Here is a 23,413-nt window from a genome sequence, read left to right as displayed (position 1 = left end):
TTCATATAAAACAGTTAAGGGCTGGAAAAACAAAACATCAGAGCAAAACTTATACAGGGATCCAGATTGCGGTTAAACGGTCGCATTTTGCGACCTTTTTTTCCTGCTGGTGTGACTAAATTTTGTTAGAGTTGCACCACGTTTCACCAACTTGTAAGAGCTGCCATTTCTGCTGCATATGAAAAACATCAAATGGCAAATGAAATGAAAGCGGAAAGAAACCGCACTTTCTGTTTGAGCTGTGCAGCGCAGCGCATAAAGTTTATCAGCTCGGACCAATATTAGACAGCGCAGCACAAGCTCAGAACTGGTTTACTTGCGGGGCGATCTCGATCAAGTGACACTGTTTCTACACTGCGCTGGGAGATCCAGTGAGAAAGCATTTGAATTCACCTCAGCATTAATAGCATCGCAGTGAGATCTAGTGGGAAGCATTCAAATTCGGTGTAGAATTCTCTGTTATAAACCATATCAGATCAAACAACACTGACGTGGAAACCAGGAGAAGCATTGTGCCATGAACGAACAAGTTAAAGAAGGCTTTTCAGTTCACAAATCACCAACATTTACTATGGATTTAATGTACTAACGCTAACTGTAACCATGGTATTGTGGCAGAAACAGTCGAATGTTTTTAAATTATTCATTTCAGGGTTCGTACAACCGTGAAATTTTGAGAGTGACACTTTTTCCAGCAAAGCTCAACATATCCAATTTAAATGTTATTTTTAATGTGATCACCAAAAATAAAAAAGATTAAAATTTTAGTAGCATCTCAACTCAAGCTCAGCGCTTTACTGTCAAAAGTGCATTTCCAAGAAATAAGCATGCGCTATTATTAGTTACTGCACTTATTAATGCAAAATAATAGTAATTTTATGATGGTGCCCTCATCTGTAGAACTTAGTGGCACCAGTGCTACTACCTCTCAAATGTTAGACTGGAGCCCTGTTATATAAAACAATTTCTGTGATTAGCTAGATATAGCCTGAGGTTTGAGGCCTAGCTGGGAGAGGTTTACAGGCTTTTATGGTTTACGGTCTATAAAGAGACCTAATTAAAGTTGACAGCACTGCCAGCTTCAGTAATCTCTCTCTATTAACACAACAGAACCGACACAAAACAAAACAAAACAAAGCAGAGCAGACATGATAAATACAGCATCACAACTCAAATCGACACAACTGGCTACAGTTAACTTACCAAACAGGAAGAGGAACAGCCATAGGAAAGCAAGAAAAAACAGCAGACACATGAGTTAAGACAACCTTAACTTAGACAAAACTTGAAGTCCCCCTGAGGTGAAAATCAAGCTTTTAATGTTGTTTATATATCTACGTGTCTAATGTGGTGTTTTAATTACAAACCATGTGCAAATTCACAAGTCAACACCATTGCTGAGTATTTTCTCCTTAAAACTGCAGTGAACCAAAGACAGAATGCGGTTTGAAATCACTGGTGTTTCTGAAACTACCTTGTAACCAATCACGTCAACGTGTGATCGTCAACGAGTGGATCTCTGAGCTGGTGTGAGTGAGGGGAGGCAGGGCTAATTTGCATATTCATAGAACCACGTATTCTAAATGAGGCAAGGGTGTAGAGACACATTCAAGCTCTTTTAAGGCATGACATAAATATATCATGTTGGTAATCAAAGATGAGTTTTAAGGGATACAATTATTGACTACATGGGGACTTCAAGGGGCAAAGATCGCACAGAAACGACCATTTTCAGTTTCCGTTGCCTTTTGTGCTGCATTCTTTGCATGCGTGTTACAAGCTGACACGCACCTTAGCCTTGCCATCCAGAGCGCCAGTGCCTGCGTAGATTTTGCTGACGGAGTCTCCATTGGTGGACCACATAGAGCGGAAGACCTCCTGAAAGCGAGCCACCAGCTGAGGCTTCTCCGTCAGACCCATGTCTTCCAACTGTTTTGGAAGCATCTGAAAAAAAAAAAAAAAAGAGACATATTATATAATATAATAAATGAAAGACAAGAAAAATGTAAAAACAACTGTAACTGTGTTACAAATATACCTCAAGTGCAATGAAGGCCTGGACACTGTTTGTTCGGTCCAAGCAGTCCAGACAATTGGAACGAATGGTTCCAGTTTGACATCTGTGGTGAACACAATTGTGGTAGACAATTTATTCAGCTATTTTTGGTTATCACCTTAGCCAATTACTTTGTAGACCCTGAATTTTGAGAACGTTTTTTTAGTTACTTGAATATTGTGTAAATAAATGTTTAAATCAAAATGTAAATTATTTCGTAATTTAAATTTAATTAATATTCATTTTCAGAATCATAAATTGTATTATATTCCCAATTTTTTTGTCAGCCAAACCATGTTGTCAAAATATTTACCTGAAGTTCTCCCTGAGCTTTTAAGTTAATATTTCAGTAATTTAACATCACATTGGCAACACATTTTTCACAGCTCTTTGATTTCACTTAATGGTCACACAACAAGCAGGTAATTAAATAAAATATTTCTTAATTTTTCATCAAGTGTTTTACTTTGATTTTGTTGTTTTAAATGATTTTTTATTTTATTTTAATCTTTTAATTAATGATTAGCATTACATCAACTCACAAAATAACCTGTAGTTTCCTGTATTACCGTAAACCCTGTATTATATAATTTATTATACCATATTACAAAAAACTGTAATACAATTATTTTACATTATATATGTAAAATACATATATATGTAAAATACAGAAGGTATATAACCCCACCTCTGGATGCCGGCCTCCCCTGAGTAGTAGAAGAAACCACATTCCTCCAGAAACTTGCTGATTTGAGGTTTCAGGTTAGTGTTGAGCTTGTCAGTCTTTCCACCTTTAACCATCTGATGATAGTCAAAGTTCAACATTCTCACAGCGTGTGCATGCTCCGAAGCTTTCAGGTGACTCTGTGGGCGAAGACAAAGAGTCTTTACACAGTAAAGAAAGCGGAACAACCACTGTGGTTTTGTCATACTTTAAGAGTATTGAAATACGTCGGAAATAATGTACTGTAGCCCGCCAAACCGGATTATTTCCACACACAAAAAAAATCACCTGGAATGCTTTACTGAGCATGTGCTCGCCCTCCTTCATACCCAGCAGGTTGATGATCACCTGTTTGCCATACAGCCTCCTCAGAGCGCTAAAGTGTCTGGACAGGAAACATCACACAGGGTTAATACACATTCATACACATTAATCGTAATGAAGCGGAAGAAATAACAAATGTTTATCTACTACAGCAATCCAATGCTTCAAGAAAAATCAAAGGTGATTTTAAAACAAAAGAAGCTCCGGAAACAAGCGATCAATAGTTCATTCATGACGGAGGGTGAGAAATGAAAGCCTCACGACCGTGTTGTCTGCATCTTCTCATCACGACCTGACTCAGCACTCCAGGGAACAGAGCAGTGACTCATGATGAATAAAGAATGTCCATCATGCTCAGCGTGAGGAGCCAAGGCTGGATAAGAATAAATCCTCCCACATGTTCAGGATAAGATTTTATCATTTTAATCAATCTATTCATTCCTTTAAAAAATCATACGAAGAGATTGTGTTGATGAAGAGGGAGGACATCTTAAGTGACCTTGACGAGGTCATGCCGTCATTAACCCGTCCTAATGTAACAAATGCTTTAAAACTGGCTCACAAATGCTGACCTTTTTTAGACTTTCCATTTGATAAAAAAAATAAGATTTTATAAATAATGTAGCATTTTTAAATGTATAATGTTTTGAAAATATGAAATATTGTGTAAATAAGTGTTTAAATTAAATATCAATGATTTATTTATTTATTTAAATGTAATTAATTGTCATTTTTTACATTCTTACTGGCAATTAATCTATTATATTCATTTATATTATATTACAGAGAAATTGTAATAGAATTAGTTGAAAAACAAACATTTGCACCCAACAAGAAACCATAAACATAAATAAGATACATTTCGGTTTACATTTGAGTAATTTTATGTGCTTTTGCCATTTTTAGTATTTAGCTTTAATTCCCTTTTATTTCAGTTTAGTTTCAATCATTTTAGTACTCCATTTCCTAACATTTCCTAAGTTTTATAAGTTTCAAATTTTCATGTTATATATATATATATATATATATATATATATATATATATTAAGCTTTATTTCAGTTAATTAAAATCCTTTTTTACATTTTAATATACTTTAATTGTTCAAATATTTTTCATAAAACACTGAAAATTTATTAAATAAACAAATAATAAATTATTATTTTGATGCAGTTATTTAAATTTTACTCTACATCATGTTTTTTGGTCCCATTTTGTATTAGGTGTCTTTAACCACTATGTACTTGCGTCAAAAAACGAAACAAACAAAAAAACCTATGTACTTATTGTCTCCGTGTTGTATTGGAAAACACTTTTGCTGCTATTGAGGTGGGATTAGGTTTGGGGTGGGTTAATGGGTCAACAGATGTAACTACAGATGTAATTATGCAGGTATTTTAACAACAAGTACAACATAAAAACTAATTAATTTACTGTAAATGTTAAGTACATAGTAGTTACTTAATCTAATGTGCATTATGTTTTAGATATGATTTTTATGGTCAAAGTATTATTTTACAGTTGGGTTTACCGGAACTTTAAAGAATGGGTTTCGAGATGTTTATATTAGGACAAGTAAGGGGCTGGACATCTTACGTTTGTATTCAGAACGTCATGCTATCAATGTTGATGCCATGAGCGGTTTGCATTTATGAGACAGCAATCAGTCTCGTTAAATAAGTTCAACTTTTAAATTGTGCCTTGAGACCCCCTGTAGCACTTCATCCAGCTGTCGTGTGTGTAAACGCATCTGATCGGGGTCTGGTAGACCCTAATTGCACATCGACTATTTAAAAATACATCCTTAGGCATGGCTGAACATTCCCATCCAAACTGTGGTAAATAACAGGACTGATTGATGCAGGGCCTGCACTTCACAAATGGCTGCTGGATTGCTTTCATCACGCACTAATGTTTGGGCTTGAGCCAGAACAGCTGGATACTGGTGCATGCAGCACCAGAAAGCAGCGGAAACTTAATTACCTCTCAAAAGCAGGTGCGTTTGCTTCAAAACCTCGGGACAGCTTAACACGGTGGGATCCCACCTTTGTGGAAAAAGAAAGAAAACACAAAAAAGGAAGAACTGTGAATGGTTTCATATTTGGTGCAAGAGGAAATTAAGGTGGCAGAGGGAAGGAAGATGAGAGACAGCGAGAAAAAGACAACACAGGCCTGTCCCGCCTGCTGAGTAAAGCTGCATTTGAAGATATGAAAAACATTTGCTGCAGAACACAGTGGAGCCATCAGTTATGATTTCATAAGCTCACTGAAGACTGAAGATCTATCAGAGATACCGATCATACCAGGAAACGCATGAATTTTACAACCTGCCAAGACAGTCATAAATCATGCTTTAGACAGATGTTTGAGCTTCTAATGTTGGCTAGTTTCAGTTATTCCTAGTAGCAGGAATCCCCTTTCTAATAATGGTTTCCTATCTAAATGACATTTGACCAACTGCTCTTACATCCTTCAGTGTGATGCATTATGTTCACACCTACAACCATAATAGGTAAGCAATACAGAGGACAGGCTTCTTATTTCCTGCATTCTCATATAAGGTTACAACTTTGAATATAACTGGTTCCTCTTCCTGCTATTTGATTGGTTCATGGTGTCTTCTAACTAGAATGACTGAAATACTGTCCTTTCATTGTTTGATTTTTTTGCCTTTTGTATCATTTATTTTTACCCAATTTATTCCAAAATTTGCAACTAGGGGTCTTCAACAAGTGACCTGTGATGGTGCTTCAGTTGGTCTGTCAATTATTGTTTGATCTCAAACTAATCTTTGTGGAAAAAAATTAAAACATGTTAAAAAAAAATCCAATTAACAAAGTCAACTTAAAGCTAAACCAAGCAAAGCTTAAATATAAAGTTAGTGTCCCTATCACATTGTTATTTTATCATTATTTATATACTATCATAGTATGTATTAATATTTTGAATTAGCTTTTGGTTTCATATTTAATATTAATATTTACAGTTTTCATTTTAATTCTAAGTTTTAGTCATTTTTCCTATTTTAGTTTTTTATTTATCTTTATCATTTCTAATATTTCTTTGAAAAGTTTTTCATCTAATATTTATATTTTGTTTTTTTCAGCTTTATTCTAATTATTGAAAATTATTTAATAGTTTAAGTTTTTAGTTAATGACACTGAAAATGTTTTATTAATGTATAGAATAAAACTATTTTTAATTCAATTTAATTACATTTGTAATATATTTAAATATGCTATTTTTTTCCCCATCAAGATGTAAGAGATGGTTCCTATTTCACCTCCAACAAGAGGTCCTTATAGGCTGAAGACCCCTGGTTTAGAGCCGGTGTGGGACATTTATGCTTTAGATTCAGTCAGTCTGTGCAGAGTCCCACCCAATTCTGTGTGTTGTCTCTGCAGGTCCCTGCCATTAATATTTCATACGTTCTGAATGGCAGCAGAGATGAGCTCATATTACCCTGAGCTTTCTGGTAGAAAAGAAAAAAGTATCATGTGGCGATACTACTTTCATTATTTTGCTCTTAGTTTTGCAGACAGTGAAGATAATGGACTCCCTTAACCAATACCACCATGGCCTGAAATGACACAAAACACCTGTCATTCAGGTTCTGTGCAAAGCTTTGAAAAAACAGCTCAAGAAGGGTCACCTCACCAGCTTCCCACTAAAAGCAGAGATACATCTATGTATCATCTATGCAATGTCAGAGGAAAGACACGGGCATTTCCAGACCTGCTTCCTGGCATCTTAACTTGATTTCGCAAGAAGGCAATAATACATTTATCCGAATCTGGCTCCTTTCCAAAATGAATCTCGGTTTAGGTGCAACTTTCACCGACTGACATTGCACAAACTCATTGCAGTAAAGAACAGATCATCCACCAGACAGAACTAAACCTTCAATATACCAGCTGCTGGTTCCCATGTAGTCCTTTTGGCTCTCGACTTTGATTCAGCTGCAACAAAATCCCCTGAAACGAGTGTTTCTGATAATATGAATAAAGGTGGTCAGCACTGGTGTGGTGTGATGAAGTGGAAACACAAGAAAATAAGTTTGTTATGATGACTCAGCAGGGGCTTGGAACTCCAAAAAGCTCAGTGCAGTAGAGCCCAATGCAAATATTTTGCAAGCATGTGTCATATTGATTCAAAGCTTTATTGTACCTGAATTCCTGGCTGCTCCCAGAACAGTGGTATTGACCCTCGGATTTGAATGAAGGAGGATACTTTGTCGTCAAGGAAAATAACCTGTAGGGAACACAAAAAAATGAATTAGAAAAAATATATATTTTATTTTCAATTAATACAGTGTTTAAGCAATAAGTTAAAAAGTTAAAAAGCAAAGGTATTTAAAATCCAATGCATAGAAGTTAGACTGATGCCATGCGTGGGAGAAATTAAGAAAATCATAAGTAATACCATGGTGTATATATATACAGTAGTCAACATTTGAAGTGGATCACCTTTCATCAAAGTTATACATGAATTACAAAAATACCCGTTCTTGTCTTAGGACAACTTAGATTAACTTTTTTGATCCACTTCAAATGTTGCCTACTACTGTGTGTATATATATATATATCATGTCATGTCATCATGTCATGTCATGTCATGTTCGTCCGCTTATCCGGGGTATATATATATATATATATATATATATATATATATATATATATATATATATACACACACATAAAGCCTGGGTAGCCCCTAGTTGCTCATAGGAATATTTTCAGACATAATTACATACTTTTATTAGGTTTTGCATTTGGATGTACATTTAGACATTATCTTTATTGTGGCTGAAATGTAGACTGTACTCCAAAAAAATATTTAGGGTTAAGGAAGTGTGTTCATTGGTCATTCACAGGTAACTCATGTTGTTGGCATACCTGCTCTGTCTCCACAAAGTTGGCCACCTGGCCGTCGTCATTTGTGCCTCGGACATTAAAACGTGTGCCTGCTCTCTCCGAGCTGAGCCGAGAGATCACGCAAGCTTTGGCCTGTTTGTGGCCAGCGTAGATGGTGCGGATCTCCACACCGCCACACATCAACCTCAGCAGCCAATCATCACAGTTCACCCCATAATGCTTGAGATGGAGATGGAGGGACTGATTCCTGTGAAGATTACTTTTCCATTATAACCATTTTTTGTCTACTGATTGAGTTCAACAGTCCAAATAACTGGAAATATTTTACACACTAAAAATAAATGTTTGGAAAAATATATATTTATATTAGATCAAACGGACCTTTGAGGTTACAATCTGAAAAATACCCACCAGAAAAAACGATTGTCAGATATGTCTTCTCTGATCCTGCGGTGTGCGTTCAAGCTGAGGTCCAGACTTACTCCAGTGGAGGACCAGGCAAAATAGAAGTTCCCAGAGTTTAAGATTTTCCTGACGTCAGCGATCCGGTCTTCATCTGAGGGGTCATTCTTCAGAGAGACGAAGTCTGTGCCCGTTACCCGAAAAACTTCTGAATCCTGGACTTTTCCAACTGAACTGCAGCCTGTTGCGACCACCAGGCTGTGCAGCATAGAATCTCCTATGGGAGAAGAGTGAAGCGGATTCAGAGTTCAGTTCGTAGCGCATTCACATATTCAGAATGTGAAGAATCAGACACATATGCATCATCCACTTGGAGTGGATGAGTCTCAATGTCTATGTTGTATTCAAGAGATGACAGTGAAATATATTACACTTGCAAACTCTTGACCTTGTAGTTAGACTGTAATTAGTGACTATCTTTGTATAATAACTGGTTGATAATATGTTGTGCATTTTCCTTCCATAAATCTTGGTTTTGCAGTGAATTTTAGTGTTTTGGTGAGATTTACACTTAATCTGGCGACAGCGCGGATTTGTATTTGTTATGATGACAGACACAATGGAGAGAAGAAAAAAAGAAAAGAAAAAGAGGCTGATAAACTGTACCAAGGTTAAGACGAAGAACTCCCAGTATACCATAAGCATCCAGCATTTTGGTGTACGCCGTTTTGATGGTCTCTTTCTCTGCCGCCGCTGGGGATGACATAAAAACATTTACTTAAAAACCACATGTCACATTTGCAGATGATTTATAGACTCCAAAACAGTTATATGCAAATAGACAATATTTAAGGCATTTTTTCTCTTGCATCAAGGAAATTCTGGGAATCAATGGAAAGTTTTAAACAGGTTTAACATTTTTAGATTTAAAATAAATAAAAAGTAAGTATTATAAAGGGTGTGAGGACAGTCTTACACAGTACAGCCACGGCTCCAGACTCAAACATCAGGCATTCCTCTCGATTTCTGGTCTCCACGATCACACTGTATGGAGGTGGATCCAGCTTATGATAAATACGATAACCTTTACTGAATGCCATGGCTCGACACAACCTGTTTCAGTCCTGAATAAGAAAAAAAAGTCATTTCCTTTGAAAACATACATATCATATGAAGAAAACACCGCAGGGGTCTGGTAAACATTAGAACCCTCAAACCGCCTGTAGGTGCATCAAATGTCGCATCATGCAACCACGAAAACACACAATTCAAAGTGTTTTATGACTGCTTCCTGTCATAAATCATTAAAATAAGAGGAAGGAAATAAACTGAGAGGACTGCACAGTCCGTGCTTTCGTTATTCTTCATGCTAAAACACACAAGCTTACTATAAAAATCATGCATTTTCAGCGCATTATAGGGAAGACAACACGATACTAACAACATGTTAGTTATGCTGTCAACACGACAGCAAGGGATGTAACTACGTTATCATGACCACAAATCCCTTCAAAGCCGAAGCAACGAGCTAAAATGTCCGACTCAAATGAAACAAACCATGCAGAAACAGAATGACAGGTGCTCATCACAATGCCACGCCACATACGATCAGATTTGCAACCTAAATCTATGAACGTGTTTACAATTCCTACACATACAGACTCTCTAACCTTGGGCCACTGTCTCAGTGTGAAGCTGAAGGTTAGTGCACAAGATATTAAAAATCATCCGTATGATAACTAGACTGAAAAAGATCAGTTCTCGTCGGCCCTGGGTCTGTCAAAATCAACAGTTAAGACAGACTGCCAGCGCTAAAAGCCTTTATCACGACCAGCCCTAACGGCTAACGTTAGCCGGCTAGCTCTCCATCGCGCTTTTTAAAACATATAAACTGACATTTTACTGATCACAGCGCGGTAATGTGTTCGTTTCTACGTTGAAGGTACAGGTTTAATATGTCAGTATTTATTGTGCATTTATGAGGATGCTTGATAAAGAAGAGGGTTGTGTACCTGTCAGAATTGTGTCTGTCTTCCCCCGGTTGGTGGTGATAGTATACGGCGAGAAACAAAATGATTAGCGGGGCAGGTAGTTCAAGAACAGAAATACAACCGCAACCTAGAAAGGACAACTGGAGAACTGTGCTAATGCCCAAAACCGTTTCCGGGGCCTCAAGCTGACCGCTGATTGGTCATATTTGTGTCATGTGATGTAGGAAACGTCATAGGCTGCAGCCTTCGAAGTACACATAAGAAATACACACAAATGAACTAGCCTATGTTGAAAGATGCAGTACAACTTACCGAAATGTATATGCCTCATACATAATATTGATAAATCAGTGTTTTTCAGCTGCGGAAAGAGGTCAGTAAATCAGCTGGAGAACAATGTGTCACATAACGTTACATTTACCTCGAAAAAAAAAAAAAAACATTTAATGACCATAGCACGTTAGTTGGCTAGAACAAATTGTATTTTATAATATTTTTAGTATTAGAATAAATTAGTATTTTGCTAAATATGCGCACTATTACATATTATATTTTAATTTTTAATTGAAATTGTACAATTTGTATCAAAGAAATAATAAAATAAATAGCCTACCAGTCATTGCACCATGTAAACATAGTAATATGCGGTCTCTAAACTTAATGAAATTGTTTAGTTAGGCTACCAAATGTTTTGACAATAACAAGCCTACACTTATTGTGATGCAGGTTTTTTTTTTCTTCCAAGCTAAACTCAAAAGTTGGCAGCCCTGCTTTATTTGCTCTTTTGTTACCATCGTTGGATAAAGACTTAAATTAGAATCCATCCAGATGCATAGAAAATAAAGGATTGCTTCTCGAAAGTGACAAAACAAAACAAATCATTTAAAAAATAAAGCTCCAATTTTATAAGAAATCGTTTATTTAGCTCCTATTTGTTTTATTTCTTATTTTATACATTTTATTTTAGCCGTATGTAGGCTATGTTATGTTTGGTTATGGATGAACCCATTGCTTTACAAATTAAAACCCATAGTTTGTATACAATTGTCGAAAAAAATACTACAATAAGATTTTTCATTATTTAACGTATATTTTTACTCTGCACAAATACTTATCTAAAGTAAAAACAGAGGTAGTGATTTTCATTTTTGACTACACACAAAAAAATCGGTCATTATGAGCCTTGAGGCGCCCTCTTCAGATTAAAACTAATTAAAGCACTTTTTTTAAATGTCCACTTCCAGTTTTATCAGTTCAGTCATGTACAGACCCTTCCCATTACGTACGCCTACTCATTGTTACCATAACACTTGCAAAAATTGAAATACAAATGACTATAATGCAGTGGTTCTTCCAGAAAAAAACAACAACTTAATATTAAGTTTTTTTTGTATATACAATGTAAATAATAATTTCATGTTGTTGCTTTATTTTGTTTAAAAAAATATCTGGAGGACTGGGACACAAACAATGCTTGTGCATGAGCAAGAATCATACGAAAGCCTAAGGTTTGTAATAACACAGGCCTATGTAAATCTGTGAAAATAGCAAGATTCTGCTAAGTAAATAAAGCAAAAACATAAATATGTGAATTCATTACCTTACAAAAGCATTCAGAAAATATTATATTAAAAGCAATTTTAGTTCCAGCAGTTGTTAGTTAGTTTTAAATTATAATATACCAAAAGGTGCAAAACAAAAATGCACATTTAAAGGGTCCAAAATTCAGTTTTAACCCCCTCGCATTTTCACGACTATTCCCGCCCATTCGGGGTGATTGGCAGCTTCACCAACCAATGACAATGACTTGGATTTCAACTGACCAATCAAAATCTCAAGTGCAGGAAACAGGCGTTTCATAATATATTGCGATCAGTCATGTTTCATAAACAAAACAGAGAACATTGTATAACTGTCACAACGCTTGCAAAGTGTCTCAGCAGAAGAGAGGAACTTCTGTTGCATTTATATTAATGAAGATATACGTCCTAAATCTGTTTGCATTGTTCGTAAGTAAACTATACTGGTGACAGTCCACGGTGTTCAGCAGTTGACAGTTTTATTTGAGCTGTCATGTTGCTATGAGGTTGATGGTTAACCAGTTTAAGAGGTTTAACCAATTATGTTTGGCTACAATTAGCCTGATCATGTGGACTGATGATTGTCTTTGTTCATCTTGGCTTTGCAGCACACATCCTCGACACTATGAAGAGACTGTACTTTATCGAGCCGATCGTCGCGGTTTACGCGTTTGCCAGTTTTATGCTGTATCCTCTCATACAGCAGTATGTGTATCGCAGACTGTGGCTGGAGATCACAAACTCATCTTACCCAGTGTCCAACGATACTTCCCGATGCGCCGCCAACAGCAGCAACCACACCAGCCAGCAAGAGGTAATATTGCAGGTCACATGAAAATCTGACACAATTATTCAGAAATTTGGATCTTAAGCCATGCTTAATGTCATTGCATTATATAGCAACATTTCAAATCAAGAGTTGCTAAAGCTTTTCTCATAACTAACATTATTTTGCAGTTGCTTTTAACTTACTGGTCCCAATATATTTTGGTAACACTTCAATTGAATGTGTCCTTGTTACATTATGTTACATTACTACTGTAATAATAACTATAATGTAGGCATAAGTAAGGGTTATTGCCCGACGAGGTGTCCATTGTCAGGTATGTTATTAATGGACGACGGCGAGGCGTGAACCGTCCCGCGCGGAGGACGGTTGCTTCCGCCGAAGTCCATTAATACCTGACAATGGACACCTCGAAGGGCATTAACCCGCTTATACCATGGTCACTTGCCAAATAACACATTTTTAAAACATTAGTTTATATTTTAATTAGTTTTACAATCGAAATCTAAAGTTTTTACAAACAATAACTTGGTTTCCCTGGTTACGCCTGACGGTTAATTTAGCAACCGGAGATATTTATAGTCCGCTCAGCTCGCTTCAGTTTACTTCCTGTTGCTATGGTTACTCACAGCTGATGTAGCCAGCGCATTTTAATTTCGAACGGTAAACAGTCAGTTTCACCAGAACTCCTTTACTAGGTGTCCTCTATCACTTTTTAATGGACACCCTGCAGCCAATCAGAATCGAGTATTCACCCAGACCATGGTATAATTACATGCAACTACTAGTCTTAAACCAAACCCTCATCCTACCCTAACCCTAGTACATGTAGTGAATTATTATTACTCAGTTCTTAAATGTCGAACACATTAAAATAATGTGTAACTGATTATTTTATTTTTTTTGTCGACGAATACATCAATTCCCCTCAGGTCACACAGGTGTCTAGCCGAGCAACCACAGGTTCGCGGCATTATCTGAATTGGTGTTGTCATGTGATTTTATGCATTTTTTTAAAGATAAAATAAATATAAATATGGGTTATATTTGAATAAATATTTATTTATCATATATATATATATATATATATATATATATATATATATATATATATATATATATATATATATATATATATGAAGAGTTCAGATGCAAAAGCCTCTAAATGCCATCTGAAATTTTCTTATAGAATGATCATTTTTATTAAGCTCGTATATTTAAGTTCAGTAATTTCACTTAAATGGCAATGAAGATTACCTATTAATTATCATTTAAGTGAAATTACTGAACTTAAATACACAAGCTTGATAAAAATGAACATTCTAGAAGAAAATTTCAGATGGCATTTAGAGGCTTTTGCATCTGAACTCTTCATATATATATATATATATATATATATATATATATATATATATATATATATATATATATATATATATATATATATATATATATATATATATATATATATACATTTATTTAGGCTCACTATAAGGCAAGACACTTATTTTAGGCAGTATTGGGTAAGTTACTCTGAAAAAGTAATGAATTAATTAATAGCTACTAATTACATCTTCTACAGTAGAATTAGATGTACCAATTACCTTCTCTAAAAAGTATTGCATTAATTATTAGTAATTACTTTCTAAATCCCATATCAACCTCAATCAGTTGAACAATACAAGGATAGACACAAACTACTCTTTTAATTCTTTTAAATAAATAATATAAAATTGCATAAATTATTTTTGAACTGACCAAAGTATTTAAAGGGGAAATGTTACATTAAAAACATACATTTTAACATTAGACATCCACTATAGTTTTATATAGAATTATTTTATAGTCTATACAGTATTTAATGCGTTTACATCAGAAGTTACTGTAATAAATTAAAGAAAAATGAAGAGTAATCCCTCACTTTTTCAAGGGAAAAGTAATTTAATTACAGTAACTGTAATAATATTAATAATGCATTACACCGAACTCTGATTTTGGGCTTGTTTTGTCAGAATCGTTTTTTTTTTTTTTATCTTTTCTTGTGAAATGTATATCTTGAAAAATATGCTATCTTTCTTTTAAATAAATGCTTTTTAATATTTTTATTTGGTGTTTTAGCAAAAGATCATTTGTAATTACACTTTTTTTAATGCAAACAAACTAACACATTCTAACAAATATGCATGAAAAAGACGATAATCATATTAATCATAAGCTTGCAGAAAATAAATAAAATGGGACCAAACTTTTTCAAACGACAAAATCTTGTTCTTCTTGAACAGCAAAATCTTGTTCTTCTTGTTCTTCTACCTAATTCTTTCTAAATGTAGTGTACCAGTCAGTTGGAACTTCCCTTTTCTTCCGAAATAAAATAATACGTTTTTTGGCAGAGATTAACCCATGTGAAACAAACTGTTGTTGTACCAATGTAAGTCTCAAAAATTCTTCAGAAACTGAAAATATAATGAATATAGGATCTAGTTAAAAAAAAACTAAAACTAAAATTTTGTTCCAAAAACATTGTAATTTTGAAAACATAAAAATAGCAATGACACAGGCTGGCATCTAAAAATGTACATTTGTCACATAATAACACTTCTGGAAATATTTTATTCAATTTACACTTGAAATAATGAAGCCTATGAAGTACTTTAAACTGAATAAGACAATGTCTTGCATTAATGGAACACCTTTCCAAAAATGCATCCAGATACATGGGAGTAGCAGCGATATAATCAGGAATGTAAGACTTCACAAAGTCTCTGATTTGAAGGTACCTAAATAAATTATTGGAAGGGTTTACAAAATTATATTTTGTAAATCTGTGCATTTAATTGTGCTCTCTGCCATTCGGTTCATTGCTGAACATTCTGAATCTTGACTGTTGTCCAAGGCAACACTGTTTAACAGACCGGAAAACATCCCGGGAAATGTTTAATTTCTCTTCCCATAGAAAGACAGAACCTAACATATTAGTGAATACCTAAATAAGAAGTAAACTAATAACTCAAATCAGTATTTCATGTCCATTATCGCAAAATAAAAAAGTCTTGATCTCACTGTCAGGGTTTATTTTAGTATATCCCTTATACTATATAGTGTACTGTGAGTAACACGTGTCATTGTTTTAAAGAACCGTCTGTTGTGGTATAGTTTTGGTCATTGATGCCTAAGCACACACATCTGCGTTTCATTTCCTCTTTCTTTCTTTTTTTTATAACTGTTCTTTTTTGGACCAGGAATTGCTTCAAAAGATACATAAGCAGCAACAGAGTTTTGTATAGACATCTGTTTTATTTATTTTGCTCTTCTTCTTTTTTTTCAGGAGGTGCAGAAAGCAGCTTCTCTGTTCTCTATGTTCAGTGAACTGTCTTCCTTGATCCCTAGTCTCATAGTGACCCTCCTGCTGGTGGCCTATAGTGATCAGCGCGGGCGAAGGATCACCATTATTATGCCCCTCGTTGGGTCTCTGATCTACACGCTTTCATTCCTGGCCGTCTCCTTCTTCGAGCTAAACCTCTATCTCCTCATTGCCGCCTCTTTTGTAAGTGCCCTCTTTGGTGGTATCAGCACCATGCTAGGTGGCTGCTTCGCCTACGTGGCCGATTTATGCGTGGACGAAAAGCAGAAAACCATTCGCATGGCGGTGGTGGACATGATGATTGGCTTGTTGGCGGGTGTGGCGTCAATCTCCACTGGGTACTTCCTGCATGCGACCGGTTTCAACTGGCCTTTCTTTACGTCAGCCGTATTTCAGGTGGTTAACTTGCTATACGCTATCTTCCTTCTGAAGGAAACCAGGGTGATTGACAGTTCAGAAACTGTGTCTTGTTGCCAAGCCCTGAAGAAACTAGCGTGTGGTATCTACTACTTGTTCTCAGGAGGAAGTAGTCGAAAAAAATGGGTTCTTGTGCTGCTGATTGTTACATTTTCCTCCGTATCTTTTGTCAATACCGGGGGTTTGTCCATGATCACACTTTATGAACTCAATAAGCCGCTGTGCTGGAGCGAGATCCTCGTGGGCTATGGCTCTGCGCTCAGCACCTCCATTTTCATCACTAGTTTTCTTGGTGTGTACTTGTTCTCCCTCTGCCTGCCTAACACAGCCATCGTCCTCATCGGGATGCTGTCGATCGTTATAAGCATGTTGATGACGGCTTTCGCAAAGACTACGCTTATGATGTTCCTCGGTGAGCATGCACGTTTACACTAAAATGTTTTTGGGGTATCTTATAAAATTAATTGATTATGGCAAGAATAATATATATAGAGAGTAGTCAACATTTGAAGTGGATCAAAAAAGTTGATCAAAGTTGTCCTAAAACAGGAACGGGTATTGTTCAAAATTCATGTATAACTTTGATGAAAGGTTTTGATCCACTTTAAATGTTGACTACTGTGTAAAAAAAAAAAAAAAAAAATTATATATATATATATATATATATATATATATATATATATATATTGATTTGATAGCACTAATAAATATACTGTATCTGTGTATATTCCTTTCCCATTATCAATTTGAAAAGCACTAATAATTTAGTAACTAATAATTACTAAATAAAATAGCACAAATAATTTAGTAAGTGAATATCCATTTTTCATTTTCTACATGAAAATGCTGTGATGCCTAATTTCACTTAAATTAATTGACTTTAGTTTTTAGTGTTTTTGTTTTTTAGACGAAATAGTATAACATTTTAATAATCTATTTTATTTATCGGACTTAACATGAACATAATTTATTGTACAGGCCATAATTTTAATATTGCTACATCCTAATTTGTTTTGAGCCTTGCATTTTTGTTTAAAGTAATTGGCTAACAAGCATTTAGAGCCGAGAATGACTAAACCTTCAACAATTAATAAATCACATAATCACAATTTTAATAAGACATCAGAGTCAAATAAATGATTTTATATGTGTGTCCTATCTCACAGCTCCATTTTGCTCTTAATATACTGACTGTAAAAGTGTTATATTTATATGGTGCACTGCATATGCGAAATTATGGTGAGGATTTATAAAATTAATTAAGAGCAAACAGCAGCTGTTCCTGGATTACAGCGACCTCACATATCTTATCACATTTTATGCGATTATTATATGTACAGTAATACTAAAGTTTGCTCAATTAACTTCTTTGATAACTGTCTGAACACAATTACACTGGCAACTGTACTAAAGTGTTAATGAATTTCATTATCAAATATTATCAGTGAACTGTTCTATATGTTGTTGTTTTTTTGGTAAATTAACTACACATATTAACCCAATATGAAGTAAAAGTCAATGTGAGCTGTAAATTTGTAGCCATCTAAAACTAGGTGAAGAATTCAGTAATTTTGGAGGCCTTGTTTGTTTAGTTCATGTGAGTATTGATGTGTTTGCTTACAGTAAGGATTCCTGCTATGTTTGCCATCATGCCGTTCCCCATCTTGCGTTCGATGATGTCAAAGGTCGTCTCAGAGTTCGAGCAGGGTGAGTGGCTCTCTGAAAATCACTGTTCCAAAGCAAAACTCCTTATTCAGCTTATTCATGCTGGTGATAAGAGCTCTTCTCTGCTCAAGAGATGTGTTTTTGTGTGACTATGCACCGCAAAGGCATTTAAAATGCAAGTGGTGTTAAATTTAAGAATCCTTATGTGAAATGTAAATTAAAAGTAGTTTTGTTTGCACTTTTACCCTGTATGCAGTCTTCCTTTGAAAAGACAATCATGTATTTTCCTTGTTTACCCTCTCAGGAGCGCTGTTTGCCTGTGTGGCTTTTATGGAAAACCTGAGCAGCAACGTGTCCTCTGCGGTTTTTAGCAAAATCTATGCGGACACTGTAGCATGGTGTCCTGGCTTTGTCTTCCTGTTGGGTGCTGGACTTGGTCTCATTCCCATAGGTCTACTGGGGTAAGAGCTGCTCTGAAACATAACCAGTTACTGATCTTTATAGAATGCTGAAATGTCTAAACCATGCACTTTAAAATGAGTGCTGATTAAATAGCACTTTGGGTATGAGAAAAGCATGTTATTATTATTATTATTATTATTATTATTATTATTATATCAAATTAAAGCATTTTATAGAGGCTTCATAAATAGGAATAAAATGTATGATATGTAATTATTATTATTATTTTTAAGATCCAGAGATTACTTGGTTATCCTGTTACTATCAGATGCCAGATCTTCTTTAATCACTTATCACTATGTTTGTAACAAATCTGGTTACTTTTTAGTACCGATATTAAAATTCTACTCAATACCAAATAATTATTTTCAACTTAGGGCTGATACATGTCTGATGTTAAAACTCTATGCTTTTATGTAAACACTAAAAACTAAACTCAATCCATTTTAAAGTGCCACTTTTATGCTTTTTCGAATATGAGCTTTCTTGCATAGTATAATATAGCTGTTTGTGAATGTAAAGTGTCTGCAAAGTTTGTAGCTGAGGCCTGGAAGAGTTTGATTTGTGTTTTCGTCATGAAGATAAGGCGTTGTTTTCTGCATGCACTTCCAAAGAATGATGACTTGCACTGGAATTGATGTGGAAAATCTGACGCAATCATTTGTTACACTGTGTATAACTCACTGATGATTCAGATAATTCAGATATGGTAATAGGCATTTTGTTTCCGACACGCACCGACAGACTGGGCCGTCTGACCAATCAAAGTGTTTTTTGACCTTATATGCATGTAAACCTAAGGTAGGAGACCTCCAAAACAAAATTAGGAACCTTTAAAATAGCAAAATAGGGGCACTTTAAATGCTACAAGTGATATAGGCATACAATATGAACAATTATTTTGAGATTTGCTAAAGATTACATTTTATATTGTTATTAAATTATTAGTGTTTGTTACCTTTATGTGATTATTAGATGGCGGCAAGGATAATCTAAACATAAAAAATGTAGGAAATTGGCATAAGCAATTAAATATCCAATATCTACCAATACATTAAAAATTAGTACTGCTATACTGTGCATTCCTACTTTTTTTTTGTAATATGGCTGACTACCACAATGTCTTTCTTATTTAAATTATGTTCAGTTTTGTTTCGTATGATATGATTTTAGGTCAGGAAAACACCTTGTTGGACCCGTAGGTCTTATTCTTAACCTCTAAGCATGGTTCTGTACTTACATGAACATAAGCTATAGTTCCTCATTTACATTTCCTCTTTCCCATTTTGCATCTGCTGCTTGTACTTGTTATACATGAGGGTGTGTAGTTAACAATGCTGATTCATTCTGACTCTGTGTCTCACTCCAGCATACTTAGGTGTTACCATCCATTGGATTCTAATGACACTCAAGCACTCTTATCAGAAGATGGGACTGAAGCTTCAGACGACCCACCTGTAGCTTAAATCCAAAGGGAGTTCAAACACCTCAGTCATTCACCTCGATTCCCCTGTGTGTTTCTTTGCTTTCCTCATACCGACACAGGGAGATAAACTAAGAACTGGATACAACGGAGCACATGTGCAACAGAGCACTCTGTTCAAGCCAAAAGTCTGTTTCAGTCACTGTCATTTAAATGCAGTATATGATAATAGTGGTTTTAGGGAAGACCACAATAGAAGGGAACATAACTTTATATTTCTAAAGGGAAATATATTTTATAATAATAATGTAATAATAATTTCAGCAAAAACTAGGTTTGCATTTCTTAAAGGAAATATTAGTAGCTTGAAAGGCTGCAATAAAATAGGATTAAAGTTTAAGGTACGGTAAGTTGAGATTTAAGGCTTTGGTTCTATGTCGCCCGCAAACAAGAATCAATGCGTATTAACTGTGAAAGGCTTCAATAAATGTTTAAATCTATGCAATGAAGACAAGACCAATCACAATTCAGTATGCAAATAGATGTAAGAAAGAAGACCAGTCAAATTTAGTATGCAAATATAACGGCAATTTTCTTTAAAGAAATGTATGATTAAATAATGAAAATCAAGGTTTGTATGCTGATTTCATTAATTGCAGAAGTGTATTACTTGGAGATTTAATGTTTAAGAAATATCAGTACATTGCTGCCTTACAAGTACAGTAATTATCTAAAGTTTGGACTGATGTGCAATACGTTCTATGTGCAATCTACCATTCAGCTTTTCTGAGCCTGTTGTCCTGTGTGGTGTGGTGGTAAATTGCTGTGTTGTGATACACATTCTATACTCCACTTTATAGAGTGATTTTACTTTGTTTGGAGGCTTAGCAGTGGAAAAAAGGGATTTTTGAGTACTGGGTAGATCATTCAGTTGATTTGTTGTACGTATTTTTTTGTTCGTATACCCCATACTTGTGCTCCTGCTCTGAAACTACCTTGTTCAGCACATGCGCAATAGGAAAGCATATGAACTTACTACTGAAACAAACCAGTCCACCTCGTTTATTTACATAAACATGCTCAAATGTATAGAAATTCAGTATGGAAACAAAGTTTTTTTTATTATGAATTAAATTGCTATAAATCAAATGGCTGCTGCTTTGAGTTGGTCTGTCAATTTTACAGGCTTTTACAGGCCCACTGATGTGTTATTAGCAACATACGAATTCTGCTTTCCAGGCCTGGATAGAAATTATTATTATTATGTGTTATGATCAGCTAATTAATTTGCTAATTTAGTGTCTGTCTGCCAATTTAATTAAAATAAATTGACTAGAAAAAGCTCTTTAGGAGTCCAATCTTTAAAAAAATCCTTAACAATTATCCTGAAATCACGAACTGGAAAAGTAAATTCAATAGTTAGAGGATGTGGGAACCCTGCATGTATACCACTATTGTCTTAACTGAAAAATTTTGTTAGGTAAATGTTTGTATTATTTTACATTTTCTGTGCGCTTTATCATCGTGGCCTGAAGGTGGCAGTATAGACATATATAAATACGGCAGACAGAAGGTAGACTATTGCTGAATTCGGAATCTCATACTAGTGTAGGCTACTACTCTTACTACTTTTATTTACCTTATCTTTCTATAGCAGGAATAGTAATAGTAGTATGTAATAGTAGTAATAGTTTAAATGACCTTAAATGTTGTTTAAGGTCATTAAAAAAAAAAAAAAAAAATCTGACTTTTATGTAGCCTACACTCATGATAGGCTATATGATTTTTTGTTAACAAAACATTTTTTAAAGATTATAAAACAATTCGATTTTTAAGCAAAAAGTAACAGTGGAATATATGATGCAATACATTTTTGTTCTGAGAAAAATAAACAATGAAAACAAAATGGAAATTTGAAGTGCCCAAAATTGGTGATCAAAAACACAACCATTCCAAAGAAAAATAGTGTGATCCTGTGTATAAAAGCAGAAATCCACTGACGTCTGTCCTGTCGCACCTCCCTGTGGATTTGATTTCCAAGCCCCCCTCGTGACGAGAGGTCATAGATCTGCAGATCTTCGTAATTGTGCAGTCAGAGTGTCTGCCGGGTGAAAGTATGACAAATCTGAAGTGGAGGGGCGGTGGGCTTCTCTGGTTTCCAAACTGAGACTCCACATGATCTACCTTACCACAGACTGCCGTCTCCCCCACACCCTCTATTTATCTCCCTCTCTCATTTCTCTATTTTAATCTATGAATTTCTCCTTTTGCTTCTCCCCTTTCTAAGCACTCTCACCATCCATATACAGACACGTTTTGTATTATTTCATCTTTATTCAGATGCACACACACATCCCTGATTCACAACTCCCTGAACTTCTTGTGGCTGGCTTAACCAGATAACCCTCGCACCCACATGCCACCCAGGGATGAAAAGCATCCACGCTCCTAACAAACAGTTGGACCCTTCCCTTAACGGACACATCTGGGGCTTGTTGGACACAGATGTTTCTGCAGGCCCACACCCCACAACAGGGGTTAGAGGCACATGCTCGTGTCACATAAGGTAATGTGAAAACTTTTTGCAAGCACTGCAACATACACTTAAAGGGACAGTTCACCCCAAAATTAGAATTCACCCACACACTTAACCTCACGTTTTTCCAAAACTTGACTTTCTTCAGAACATAAACGAAGATATTTTAAGAAATGTTTTTGTTTCTGTTGTCCTTACAATTTAAATCAGTTGTCACCAAAACTGCAGTTAATCTTCTTTTGTGTTTTGCAGACATCATACAGGTTTGGAACCACATGAGGATGAGTAAATGATGACAGAATTAAATTTTTTCTGATAAACTATCCCTTTAAAAGCAGAACTGTGTAATATTTACACCAGTACCGTCACTATCTGATTATGCTTACTACTTCCCTATTATATAGCAGGCGAAAAACTGTGTGAAAAGAGTAGAATCGTAGCCTACACGGATGACTTACTACTTCAGGTGAGATTCTGAATTGCACATAGGCCTAATGGACAATTTAATAACCCATGAGGCCAGGAGAGGTTTTGTGAAAAGCAACACAACTGACACCTTTAAAGTCACATGACAACAAGGCAGATGTAAACTGGTATGTTCAGATTACATACAGCTACCAGTGACATCAATTTTGTGATTTGCAAAATTTGTTGTTTCAGTATTTGTAAATTATTTTTTATCATTTTTCTTTGCTATACTGAAAAACAATGATAAGCATTTCATAAGTTTTAAAGGCTTTGGCAATAAACATTCAATATATGCGAAGAGTGATGATTTACAGTAGGGGTTCTCAACCCTGGACCTCGAGGGCC

General features: G+C 35.3%; 2 protein-coding genes across 6 annotated transcripts in view; one reads left to right on the top strand and one right to left on the bottom strand.

Moving 5' to 3' along the window:
* Window positions 1-10,482, bottom strand: part of synj1 (synaptojanin 1) — a 29,964-nt gene extending 19,482 nt beyond the window's left edge. For all 5 annotated transcript variants that reach the window (XM_081354449.1, XM_081354451.1, XM_081354452.1 and 2 more), the window contains exons 1-11: window positions 10,391-10,482; window positions 9,355-9,502; window positions 9,045-9,131; window positions 8,388-8,655; window positions 7,998-8,223; window positions 7,270-7,353; window positions 5,086-5,147; window positions 3,069-3,165; window positions 2,745-2,920; window positions 2,039-2,120; window positions 1,792-1,944 (exon numbers count right to left, since the gene is read on the bottom strand). In XM_081354449.1, the coding sequence (XP_081210575.1) occupies window positions 1,792-1,944; window positions 2,039-2,120; window positions 2,745-2,920; window positions 3,069-3,165; window positions 5,086-5,147; window positions 7,270-7,353; window positions 7,998-8,223; window positions 8,388-8,655; window positions 9,045-9,131; window positions 9,355-9,478 (1,359 nt within the window). In that variant the 5' untranslated portion in view covers window positions 9,479-9,502; window positions 10,391-10,482. The remainder of the gene's footprint in view (window positions 1-1,791; window positions 1,945-2,038; window positions 2,121-2,744; window positions 2,921-3,068; window positions 3,166-5,085; window positions 5,148-7,269; window positions 7,354-7,997; window positions 8,224-8,387; window positions 8,656-9,044; window positions 9,132-9,354; window positions 9,503-10,390) is intronic.
* Window positions 10,483-12,216: 1,734 nt separating this feature from the next.
* Window positions 12,217-21,216, top strand: LOC308683551 (lysosomal proton-coupled steroid conjugate and bile acid symporter SLC46A3). The gene is made up of 6 exons (XM_081354036.1): window positions 12,217-12,378; window positions 12,558-12,763; window positions 16,062-16,926; window positions 18,138-18,221; window positions 18,484-18,640; window positions 20,011-21,216. Exons 2-6 carry the CDS (start codon window positions 12,575-12,577, stop codon window positions 20,105-20,107), a joined length of 1,392 nt encoding a protein of 463 aa, XP_081210162.1. The 5' UTR covers window positions 12,217-12,378; window positions 12,558-12,574; the 3' UTR covers window positions 20,108-21,216.
* The last annotated feature ends 2,197 nt before the right edge of the window (window positions 21,217-23,413 follow it).

This window comes from Scardinius erythrophthalmus (assembly GCF_964197995.2).
Source record: "Scardinius erythrophthalmus genome assembly, chromosome: 23".
In the NCBI taxonomy this organism is placed as follows: domain Eukaryota; kingdom Metazoa; phylum Chordata; class Actinopteri; order Cypriniformes; family Leuciscidae; genus Scardinius; species Scardinius erythrophthalmus.
The sequence above is the reverse complement of the archived record's forward strand: the minus strand, read 5'-3'. Positions and strand labels throughout refer to the sequence as shown.

What these genes read in the sequence shown, in the direction of transcription:
- LOC308683551 (XM_081354036.1), top strand. Translation starts at nt 12,575, where the DNA reads ATGAAGAGACTGTACTTTATCGAGCCGATCGTCGCGGTTTACGCGTTT. An exon ending in ACCACACCAGCCAGCAAGAG is followed by an intron (nt 12,764 to 16,061) that starts GTAATATTGCAG and finishes CTTTTTTTTCAG; the next exon opens with GAGGTGCAGAAAGCAGCTTC. An exon ending in CGTCTCAGAGTTCGAGCAGG is followed by an intron (nt 18,222 to 18,483) that starts GTGAGTGGCTCT and finishes TTACCCTCTCAG; the next exon opens with GAGCGCTGTTTGCCTGTGTG.